The sequence below is a fragment of the Gracilinanus agilis genome, chromosome 5 (genome assembly GCF_016433145.1).
Source record: "Gracilinanus agilis isolate LMUSP501 chromosome 5, AgileGrace, whole genome shotgun sequence".
In the NCBI taxonomy this organism is placed as follows: Eukaryota; Metazoa; Chordata; class Mammalia; order Didelphimorphia; family Didelphidae; genus Gracilinanus; species Gracilinanus agilis.
Window position 1 is genome coordinate 209,754,449 of NC_058134.1, and position 12,650 is coordinate 209,767,098.

Below are 12,650 nucleotides of genomic sequence, written 5' to 3' on the forward strand. Positions count from 1 at the left end.
GCCAACAATGGCATTTACACAGGTATACCACTATAGGAAGGGAGTCTTCTTTTAGTTCCCTGTCAAGTATAATGGGAATAATAATATGAGGAAGAGTCAGGTAGCCCTGGAAGACAATGAAAGTATATAAAATTCTTTTCTAGGTAAAAACAAATGGTTTATGACTAATCTCAGTCACAGGAATAGAGAAATAAGCTTTGGCAAGGCTAATGGCCCCATACGACTCACCCTGGCTCTAAGCTACCAGATCTACAATATTGATAGACTCAGGAATAGCTGTAGAGATGGGCACGTTGACTTTGTTCAGCTCCTTGTAGTCCTACCATAAGCTGCCAAATGTCATCAGCCATCCTCACAGGTAACACAGGGAGCTGGTATAATGAGGTACTCCAGCTTCTTTCATTTCTATCTTTAGAGAAAAAAATCTCTTTCACCCTTTGGGGTCCCTGATATTTTCTTGTATATATACTTACTTATGTAAATATATACATATGTATGCATGTATGTAGTATATATATTTTATGGCATAAAGCACTACAAAGTGGAATGGTTCAGGTAACCCTAAGGATTCCCATTTGGTTCTATTCTAAACGTTGCCTAAAGGACTCACAGATACAGAGTCTATAATACCCCTTTCGTCCATAGATTGCTCCCCTGTACCCTTCCCTGAATGCTTTAAATGGAGCTACTTGTGCTAAATCTTGGAGGGTCAGTCATATTTACAATAGTGGCATTATAGTATAGGAAATGATGTGAATAAAAGCATAGTGGTGGGAAAGCTCTAAGATGTTTTCATGTGATGACTCATCTAGTTTGACTGGAGAATGAAGTATGTGAACAAGAGTAAGGAGTATGAGATGAAGTTAGAAAGGCAGGCAGAAGCAAAGCCATAGAGAAGCTCTGAGGGTTTGGGTGGTTCAGGAGATTGAGAGCCATGCCTGGAGATGGGAGCTCCTGGATTAAAATCTGACCTTAAAAACTTCCTAGCTGTGTGACCCTGGACAAGTCATTTAACCCCCATTGCTTAGTCCTTATTGTTCTTCTGCCCTAAAACCAATGCACAGTATTTATTTTAGAATGAAAGGTAAAGGTTTAAAAAAAAATAAAGATTGCCACTGAGCCTGAAAGAAGAGGAGAAAATGCTAGCCCTGTAGTCAGTTATTCTAGGTTCTCTCTGCTCACTAGTAGTTCTTGCTGCTAGATATTAATTCCTTCAAAAGATAAGGATATATTTCCTTTCGGAATGAGGAAGATATTTAACGATGATAATAGGGCTATTGCTGACTTGGTATGTGTGAACGTCCTTTTGTCAACATCTAGGGTAGAGCTAGCCATTTTCTACTTAATGCCATAAAATATCAGGTCCCCAAGAAGGTGAAAGAGATTTTTTTTCCTCTTGTGATGGAGATGAAAGAAGCTGCATTCTATCAACTTCTTTTACGATAACCCTGTGTCACCTGTGAGGATGCTTAAGTGGCACCTTGATTATAGCAGTGATAATGACGGTGTTGACTCTTCCAAGGTCCACTTCAGTGCTCAGCCATTCACAAGATCTAAAGTGTTCCTGGTTCCATGAACAGTTTCTTGTTTAACCCCTCCCTGAACACTAGAATAAGAACAGAGGTATCCGTAGCATTCCCCAGCAAATGAATCCCTTCAGAATACTTCAGAATGTTTGGGGAGGCAGAATTTATTATGAGAATTCATTTTGCTCCATTATCATCATTATTAGAGAGCGGAGCCTCACTGACCTTTCCCATGTGATATGATGGCAGAATCTGGTTAATGAATTTCAGACTCTGGTGTCGCTATAATAAAAATTACATACTGGAATGGTTACTTTGGGGATGGGTAGGTATGATCGTAAAAAAAAAGTATATTCTTTGTACAGAAAAGCTATAATGAACTAAATTCACATAATCTTCCATATGTGGGTCTTTTCCGTAGGTTTTGATCCGTTTTCAGTTACAAAGAAATGTGGCAGTAATCCCTAAGTCTGTCACACCGAGTCGAATAAAAGAGAATTTTGAGGTAAGTATTGCTGGCTAAGAAGTCACCAGGTGTCAGGCCAAAAGATGTTAAGGGAATTGTCCTTCTGCAATATCCATTTTCTTAAGGATCAGGGAACCGGAGATAGGATGGAATGGGCAGGCACTAGATTTGGATTCAGAAGACCTGGGTGTAAATCCTGATTCTGCTACTTGCTGCCTATCTGGCCCTGTGGAAGTCATTGAATTCCTTCAAGCTTGATTCTTCCCCTGTCAAAAGGAAGGGTTTGAACTAGAAGATTTCTAAGATCTCTAAATTTTCTTCCAAATCAGTCTGTAAACCTATGATGGAGTCTATTACATTGTTATAAGAAATTTGGGGTGACTGAGGCCAAGCTGCAAGAGAAATAGAAGAAATGGTCCTTTGTCCTTTTACTTGATTATCTGGGAAAATAAATCACATAGAGTTGTCAATATTTGCAGAGTAGCACTGACTTAGGTAAATACAGATAAACAGAACTCAATTGAAGCTGAATATTGAAGTGCTAGGGAAGCCTCAACTATGTCAGCCAAGTCAGGTGGGGTTGGTTACGTTTGGGAAGCTACAGATATTAGATAAAGCAAAAAACATTGAGAAGCTCTAGCCAAACATGTAACATTAACTCCTTTGGCCAGGGCTCTGTAGTGCCTTTTACCTGAATTATTGCTGCTGCTAGGGGCCTTTCTTAGATCTCAGACCTTTGTTTTTTGACACATACATGCTTTCCTCCATCCCTTTATGTATCCAAATTCTCTTCCTTAAAAACAAACAAAGACACATACAAAACCCCCTTACCTTCTATCTTAGAATTAATCCCAAGTATGATGCTACAGCAGAAGAATGGTAAGGGCTGGGCAATTGGGGTTAAGTGGCTTGCTCAGGGTCAGTGTCTGAGGCCAGATCTGAATCCAGGTCCTCCCGACTCTAGGCCTGGCTCTCTCTCCACTATACTTCCCCCAAATCCCATCTTGCTAAAGTCCTTTTAGGCTACTCTATCAAATTACCTTCTCTTGTCCTCCATTCAAAAACTCCCTCTTTGAACCAAGATGGTGGAGAAGGTACCCAACTGATATCTCCCAAATTACCTTCCAAAAAACTATGGTCCAACACTTCAAAATGAATTCTGGAGCAACACAACCCAGAAAAAGACAAGATAGGGGCAGCTGGGTAGCTCAGTGGATTGAGAGCCAGGCCTAGAGACGGGAGGTCCTAGGTTCAAATCCGGCCTCAGACACTTCCCAGCTGTGTGACCCTGGGCAAGTCACTTGACTCCCATTGCCCACCCTTACCACTTTTCCACCTATGAGCTAACACACAGAAGTTAAGGGTTTAAAAAAAAAAAAGACAAGATAAAAAAATTTTGAGCCCCAAACGACTTAGAAGCCTTGGTACGAAAGATCTATTGCACCAGGGTGGAAGTAGAGCACAAAGCAGCATGCCAAGGGTGGCCCCACCATGGCAACACGTCTTAGGGTGGCAGAATCAGCAGCAAAGACTTCTGGAGCTCTCAGCCAAAGACAGTAAGGGGGGGTGGGTGGGGGACGTTGGACAATTGCCTAGAAGATTACAAGAGGCCCATACTGGCTCTGGTTGCAAGACTCATGCCTCATTGCCCATGTACAGATCCAGGTCATAATCTTATTTCACAATTTCAGGGGGAGGAGGAACACTAGCTCACACCAGGGCTTGAGGCCACAGGGAATCAGGGGGCCCTGGGCACAGTGCCAAGAGAGAAGAGTGCTTGTGGTCACTCATAGACCAGAGCACAGGCCAGGAGAGTATTAAACACGTTTCTCCTAACGTTGTACCACCTTAGAAAAATTGAAAGCTTATAGATCCTCAGAGCTAGTTCTGATGACAGCTGCACAAAGAACCTCAAGTTTGGATTGGAATGGTGTTGCCTTTACCACCATTACAGGGCCCAACTTTGTGTAACAGTTTTTTAAATTAAAAGAAAAGAAAAAGACTGGAAAATGAGCAATCAAACAAAAAAGAAACTCAATATAGAAGTTATTTTGGTGACAGGGAAGGAAAAAATACTCCAGAAGAAGATAACAAAGTCGATATTGCTACGTCCAGAGCCCCCAAGAAAAATATGAATTGTTCTTAAGCCCAAAAAGAATTCATGGAGATCAAAAAGGATTTTAAAAATCTAATTAGAGAGGTAGAAGAAAAGTTGGGAAAAGAAATAAGAACAATACAGGGAAATCACAGAATAAAGAGTCGACAGCTTGATAAAGGAGGCACAACAAAATACTGAAGAAATTAATACTTTGAAAACAGAATAGGCCAATTGGTAAAAGAGTCTCAAAAATCCACTAAAGAGGAGAATTCCTTTGTGTTCAAGTTTCCTTTTGCAAAAAGATTAAAATTTAAAAAATATATTTTACATGATTGTACATGTGAAATCTATATCAAACTGCTTGCCATCTCAGCAGGTAGTATGGGAGAGCGAGATAAAGTAGGAGAGAATTTGAGACTCAATTTTTTTTTTAAATCTTGTAAACTGTTTTTACATGTAATCAGAGAAAAATCAATAAACAGAAAAACAAAAATTCCCCTTCTCTCTGGGTGACAGAGCTATTTAGTAGCTTATATAAGGGTATAAATAACAGATAAGTTTAACCCTGTCAATGTATAACTGGATTAAAAAAAATTTCTTAACCCAGATGAATATCTAGTTGATAGACTGTATAGTAAAGATAAAAATTAGTCTGGCTTAAGAACCTAAAGAGCCAGATTTGGAGTCAGATAGTCCTAGGTTCAGGACACCGACTGGGTATGACTGAGCAAGTCACTTAACCTCAGACAGCTCTGACTATAAATTGCAGAAAAGTTTGCTGACCAGCATGAGTAGATTTCCTTATGTAGGAGCTTCCTAAATTCATTGGAAACACAGGCCTAAATGCCTTCCCTTTCCCACCCTGAGCCCCATTGCCAAAATGGGAAAGATATTTTTGAGGGGGGGAGAAACTTCTTTTTTCCCCTGACTCCTAACTCTTTTGTACAAGGAAGGCACCATCATTCTCCCAATTTAGGGGATATTTTGGGGATTTATACAGTAAAAACTTGATAGTTACAAAATATTCCAGCTTTTACAAAAGTCATAAGCAATCCATTAGGCAGAAAGCAGTCGAAGACCTTGTCAAGCTGGCCGAGACTCCAAGTCTCCAAAGCCAAGAATTTCTTAGTTTATAATTTATAGACTTTTATTTGAATCCTTGATATCTAAGGATTTTAATGGGAAATTATAGCCAAAACCTGAAATTGTAAAAATATTCAAGGAGTAATTGATAAGTACATTTTAATAATTGATTTATTATCAGAGCTAAGTCTCACAATAAACAAAAACCAATCTAGAAATGAATAACATTTCTAAAAGTTTTCTATGGACAAGATATAATTGGAATTTTATAGAGGGAAAGGGAAAGGAAAAAAATTATACATGAAAGAATGGATAGCAGAAAGGGAGCAAATTAACAATCTAATCAGCAAATACTGGAGCTAAAGCTCATGGTTCAAGCCAGAATTTTGAAAACAGTGCAGGAACTGACTGGATAGTGCCAAGGCTGTAGCTGAGATGTAACTTTTGGGCTAGAAATTCTTTTATCCCTGACCTGATCCAAAGTTTCATATCTGAGTTAAATTCTCTAAGCTCTAGCCTGTTAGGTGACTTATGCTTTCTGTCAAAATATCAGCTGTACTAAAATTCTCTCAGGACACTGATTATGTAATGGTGACTTTGGGGAAACTTCCCTATTGTGTCGGGGAGTTAATCACTTATTAGTGTGACATCTGTTGTGAAGGGGAAAATATTCAAGCTAATTCTTCTTGGCAAAAGAATATTTGCACCAGTGGAAATGTGCGTTTGCAATGGGGGTTGGGGGGGATTTGGGGAGGTAAAGGGGAAAGTAAGAACACGAATCATGTAACGATGAAAAATTTTTCTAAAAAATTAAAATTAAAAAAAAAGAATATTTGCAACCCTGTATGAAATATAATGTTAGATTGGATCAGATTAGGTCAGAACTCATCAATCTACTAGAACTAAGAGCAGAGTCCCCCCTGCCCCCCAAAAGGTTACAAGGCAATGAATCGGGTTTCTAAGTTCCTAAGTATTTAGAAATGTAATATTATGGAGTTGTTTTTGAGAGGAGTCATCAGATCAGCGACAGACTAATTTCCTGGATGATTATACTCGAGCCTGCTATCATTAACTGTATTCATGAAAATATAGCCTTATAAATATTTGTCACCAGTTTTCCATTTCCTGACTTTAATTTAAGGAGATTTAACTCTCCTACCAGTATGTGGTGTAGCCAAAAGAGCCCCAGATTTATAGTCAGAAGATTTGAGTTTTCATGTCTTAACCTTGATGCTTACTACCTGTATGACCTTTCATAAGTCACTTAGGCTCTCTATGCCTTACCTCGGTTTCAAAATAAGAAGTCTGGACTATGTAGTGGGGCTGATTTTGATGATGACAAAAGTGATTTAATGCTTTCAGATTTACAAAGTCCTTTATATACATGATCTTAATGTATCTTCATAATAAGCCTGTGAGGAAGGTACTATTATTTTCCCCATTATATAGATGAGGAAACTAAGGTTCACACCATGACTTCTCTGAGGTTACATAGCTAGTACCTGAGGCATGATTCTAACCCAGGTCTTCTTACTATCAAGCCCCCCTTTTCTTTTTAAATCCTAATTTTCTCTCTTAGAATCAATACCAAGTATTGCTTCCTAGGCAGAAAAGTGGTAAGGACAAGCCAATGGTGGGGTAAGTGACTTGCCCACGATCACAAAGCCAGGAAGTATCTGAAGTCACATTTGAACCCAAGACCTCTTGTCTCCAGTCATGGCTCTCAATCTGCTGAGCCACCTTGTTATCCCTCTAACTTCAAGTCTATCCACTAAGCTTGCTGCCTCTTCATTGATAATGTTTAAGGTCTTAAATTTTTTTAATTAAAAAAAAAGTTACAATCAATACTAAGTATTGATTCCAAGGCAGAAGACAGGTAAGGGCTTGGAAATTGAGGTTAAGTGGCTTGCCTAGAGTCACACAGCTAGGAAGTGTCTGAGGCCAGATTTGAACCCAGGACCTCCTTGATTGACACCTGGTGCACTCTTCATTGTGCCACCTGACTACCTTGAGCTAATCTCTTTTTCAGCAATAAATGTTATGCTATCCTGTACTTTCAGGTGTTCGATTTTGAACTCACAAAAGAAGAAATGGATGCCATCCTGAGCCTGAATAGGAATTTTCGATTGGCTGACTTAGCTTTGTAAGTTTAGCCTCCTCCCTTCTGCTTCCAGCAGTGCATGTTCTGTTAATGATAATCACTGGGGATGAGAGGGGGAAGGAGGGTATTAAACACTTCATTGCCACAATATAAGCCATTTCAGTGATGACCAGCTTTGAAATGCTTCAAATAGGATGACAGTCCTTACCCTAGATTGATTCCATAGTTCCTATAGTATTGATTCTAAGATAGAAGATAAGGGTTTAAAGAAAAAAAAGAATCAATACTATATATCACTTCTAAAGCAGAAAAGTGGTAAAGGCTAGGAATTGGGAGTTAAGTGATTTGCTCAGCTCAAAAGTGTCTGAGGTCCTATTTGAACCCAGGACCTCCCATCTTTAGGTCTGACTCTCAATCCACTAAGCCACCCAGCTGCCCCATCTGGTGTTTTATTTTAGCCAATCAGAGGCAAATTTCTTCTGATGTTTCTAATTGTCTGAACTGTTATCCTCACTTGTGACATTTCCCTTTCTCTTGCTTCTTTTCCACTGCACAATCTGTTACTACACAGATGTTGGAAATGCTTTTCCTCCTCTCTTGGTGTCTTAGAACCCCTGTCCCCCTTCAAGGTTCAATTCAGTCGTTGCCTCCTTAAAAAGACCTTTCCTGATTCTCCCAGGTGTTAATCCTGCCTTGCTCAAATGTCTATACTTTATACTATAAAAGGGAAAAGGGTTTTTTTGATTGGATATATTAATATTTAAAGGTGTGTTGCCAAGGAACTTAATAAATACCAATTCCTAAAATGATTTTATTAATTTATTTACAAAATATAGGAGAGAGTGGAAGTAGGGAGATGAGAAGATGGTAGAGTAAGAGATATAACTTAAAGAACTAGATGTGTATTCAAGTCTGGACTTTACAATGGCAGGGCTCCAGAGGCCCAGCCAGAGAGCCTAAAAGTCAGTTAGCAAAGGGTTTAGCCACGAGGGCTTCTCCCAATCAAGGGAATCTCCCGGAGGCTAGTACCTCCAGGGAAGTTAAGTTGGTCAGTCAGCCTTCTTCACTCACCATGTGTAGTTCTAAGAGAAAGATTTAAGAAAGATCTCACCAAGGTCTCAGGGTCCCAGTCAGAGCTCCTCCACATCCAAGCAGTGAACAAGAAGTGCATCAGCTGAAGTCACTGAACACTCTTTTAAAGAGGCTTCTTTTTCATCACTTCCTGTGCCTTCTTCTTAGTTTATGTGTCCAATCACAACAGCCACTTTTCTTAGGATTGTCCAGGAGGCAATTAGTAAATTCTGATCTGTCACTCACTCTAGCACACGTGGGTCACAGATCTCCCAACTTCTGAGTTAAGTGGAGTTGTTTACACTTTTGATGATTAGATTTGAGAATGGGCAAGGTAGATTTAATCTCATTATCACAGTACAGTACTTCTCTCTGGGCATGGTGTATCATTCTAATACAGTTACAGGAGTGAAAAGTGCTCTATTTTCCCTCGAGGAAAGAAATTTTCCCCTCCTTTGGAACCTCAGTACCTTTGGCACCTTATCCACATTAAATGAATGCTTATTCATTGTTTTTCCAAAAATTCTCCCTCCTGTTATTTAAAAGTGCATCTCAGAAATGTATAAGCAGGAAGTGTGCAACCATACTTTATTTTGCCAGTGGCGATAAGGCATGACGTGGAGTTAAACATGTATTTATAGTTGTTGAAATACTATGAGCTCTTGTCCATCTGAAAAGTTAGGTGTTTTAGAGCAGACCCAAAACTATTCCTTCAGGTTCTACTTTGATGTTTTGGAATTGTAATGAGGGGTAGCGGTGGTAGAGATAGCATAGGGATAGACATTCTTTTCATAACCCAAAATATCCTATTTGGGGGAAACAAAATGACATCCCAATGCAGTTACTAGGTTCCATCTGGAATCAAGAATTATGGGATTCACCCTAATGCAGTCAGCAATCACGCTTTAGTGGTGGATGCCATGACCGTCAGGATCAGATAAAATGGCAGGTGTATACTGTTCTGTCTCCTGGTCAAGGCTGTTCTGGTCACTTATCCTTTCTCAATGCTGGAATCAAGGCAGAAAGCCATGGTAGAGCTGGAACATTTTGTCTAGAACATGAGGATCAAATAGGAACTTAATTTATATCTGGAACAGATGAGGGATCCAAACTAAGACAAGAATTTGGGTCAAATGCCCCCATGAAGAGAGTGAGTTTTGGAGATGTAACTTACCTTTTTGGGCACAAAATATAATATTGGTATATGGGAAGAACAGAAGTGGATGGAGGACCAAACCCCCACAGTTCAGTTTGCCCTAGCCAAAAGCTCATTCAGAGTCTCACGATGTAGTATCTGATTTCTAGGGACATCTTCTTTGGCCACCATCTTTTTGGTCCATCTGTAACCATAAGCTTGTCTTCCCAGTGTATAAAATGATGATGTGCAGACACGAGTCCCATACTACCCTTGGGGAAGGGAGAAGTAAGTGGAGGAGTTACAGACGTAGAATTGCCCAGGGGTCACCAAACCCCAATGGAAATCTGTCTTAACTGTCACGAGGTAGTAAAAGTTGCAAAGAACTTATATTTATATGACCAATCCCTTATCCTATTAAGATTACTCTTTGTCATAAGGAAGGGAATGTTGAGGTTATACTTCACACTGTCTCCACTATATCTGCTACCCAATAGTCCCTTATTTCTCTTAGTACGCAAGTCAAAGGTGAGTAAAGGCACCAGGTCTGGAGTCCAGAGGTCTGGGTCTCAAATGTGGCCTCAGATACTTCCTACCTGTGCAAACCTGGGCAAGTCACTTAAGCCCAATTGCCTAGCTCTTGCTACTATAAATTTTTTTTGATACTAGGACAGAAGGAAAGGGTTTTTTAAAGGCTTTCTGATGGTAAAATTATTCCTGTTAACATTTAGCTGCTGGAGGCATACTCTACCTAACAATTCATTGTCACAGAAGTTGTTTCACAAAACAATGACTAATCATAACCAAGCTCCTCTGTACCATTATTCAGCTGATTGCCAGTGTTATAGCACTGCTTTTAGGAACTGGTTCTCCTAGTGGAATCGCTATGGTGGTTCTGCAGAACCAGTTAATGACAACAGCACCGACCACACACATTTCTTGGGTTGGGTATGACAGTCAAATAATTTTAAAAGGTCTGCCAAGTTGTGCCTTCTTCACTGAACCATCTATACCTTCCTTTGTGTACTGTCAAATGGTCTTGAAAAATGTTTTTCTTATAATGATTAGGGTTAATTAGACCGATTAAGAGGCAATGGGGCCTCTTGTGGCTAGAGACAAATACCAGTTTGGGGTGTGGGGGGTAAAATCATTTAATTCCTCAGGAGCTTAGAGCAGAAGGGAAGGCATACTAGGGCTCCAACAATCAAAAATGGCCTCTCATTTTTTTTTTATTCTAATCCTTACCTTCTGTTTTAGAATCAAAACAGTATTGCATTTGAAGTATCTGAAGGCAGATTTAAAGACCTCCCATCTTAAAAAAAAAATCCTTTTAACCCTTACCTTCTGTCTTAGAAATAGGGAATTCCCTATTTCAGTGAAATCTAGCCTGGTTCTTCCTGCCCTTTCCCCTACTTCCTGCTATAGCTGCGTTATTAAGTTTCTGGATAAAGTATATTCCTGTGCATTCAACTAAGTGGAGCTAAGACTAACCTTATACCATCAGGAAGAAACAATTCATACATTATTCAATTCAAATGTTTTTTCATCCAATTTCTAACAAGATCTTTCTTTCTTTTTTTTTGCAGTTCTAAAAATCACAAAGACTATCCTTTCAACATCGAATACTGAGGAGGGTCTTGCCTGGACTTCTTGCCCTGCCCTTCTCAGCTGAGTGAAAAGACAGAAATCTTAATCTCTAGAAAATATTCTGTAACTGCCCCAATCCCAGAAGGAGTTTTGTGATTACCCAAAAATGTGTAGTGGAGCAGCTTTGGTTAGGAACTATTAAGGGTGTTATTTGCCCTACCAGCACCATGGGCCAAACTTGCCATTTTCTACAAAGCCTCTAGTATGATCTAAGTGACTAAAGATACGGGGTATTGAGGGATTCTAGAACACTGACTGATAAATTGCTAATGTCGGCCTGTGTGCTATAGTGCCTAAATTTACCTTATCTAGTTAATTCAATGTAGAGAAATGTATTACTATAAGTTAATGGTAAATGAAATAATAAGGATGCAATTTTATTGGAGTAGTTGGGTGACAGTGTTTCCTCGGACTCAAATATATGTTTTACAAGTTTTGTTCAATAGGGAATTTCTCAACTGAAAAGGACTTGGCTCTCCTGTAATTGTTTTTCCCATCAGAAAGTCCTCAGACTGGAAGAACTGTGGGAGTAGAAACACAGAAGAAAAATAACTGCTTGATCACATGGGTCGATGGGGATATGATTGGGGATATTGGTTCTGAACAATCACCCTAGTATAGATATCAATAATATGGAAATAGGTCTTGATCAATGACACATGTGAAACCCAGTGGAATTGCTCATCGGCTATAGGGGGAGGGGAAATGGGGAGGGAAAGAACATGAATCTTGTAACCATGGGAAAATATTCTTAATTAATTAATTAATTAATTGAATTTTTCAAAATTAAAAAAAAAGTCCTCAGACTATACAGAGGTCAAATAAAGGAAATGAATCAAACTGGCCAGGTCTATGGTCAAGTGTAAAGAGTGCCTGAACAATTTTGGGGATTCTAACCACATTTTTTGCAGGCAAAATTATACCAGAGGGCCAGGAGAAATAATTATTTTATAAATTTCAATAAATTATTTTATAAATTGCAAAAATAAATGTATAAATTGCAAAAAAAAATAAGTCTGGGCTGTAATCAGGAAGACCTGATCTCAGACACTTCCTAGCTGTGTAACCCTGACCCAGTCATTTAACCCTTTTTGCCTCAGTTTCTTCTCCTATAAAATGAGCTGGAGAAGGAAATGGTAGACTACTTTAGTATCCTCTTAGGTGAGAAAATTTGTTTGTTGGTTTATTTTTGAGAGTTGGTAAAATTGTTTGCTTAATTCAGAATGCTAGGATAGTATGAATCACACTTACATGAAAACAAGTATTAACACTTTGCTCACATATATACTCATATAGTATGCATCTGAAATACTATAGTACTCATATATAAACAACTGGTTATTTTTTTTTTAAACCCTTGTACTTCGGTGTATTGTCTCATAGGTGGAAGATTGGTAAGGGTGGGCAATGGGGGTCAAGTGACTTGCCCAGGGTCACACAGCTGGGAAGTGGCTGAGGCCGGGTTTGAACCTAGGACCTCCTGTCTCTAGGCCTGACTCTCACTCCACTGAGCTATCCAGCTG

At 39.2% G+C, this 12,650-nt stretch overlaps 1 protein-coding gene across 1 annotated transcript in view; it reads left to right on the forward strand.

Annotated features, from left to right (window-relative positions):
- Nucleotides 1-11,707, forward strand: part of AKR1E2 (aldo-keto reductase family 1 member E2) — a 33,984-nt gene extending 22,277 nt beyond the window's left edge. Inside the window, exons 8-10 of the mRNA XM_044679481.1 lie at nt 1,948-2,031; nt 7,234-7,316; nt 11,067-11,707. Of these exons, the coding sequence (XP_044535416.1) occupies nt 1,948-2,031; nt 7,234-7,316; nt 11,067-11,109 (210 nt within the window). The 3' untranslated portion in view covers nt 11,110-11,707. The remainder of the gene's footprint in view (nt 1-1,947; nt 2,032-7,233; nt 7,317-11,066) is intronic.
- Nucleotides 11,708-12,650: the final 943 nt, after the last annotated feature.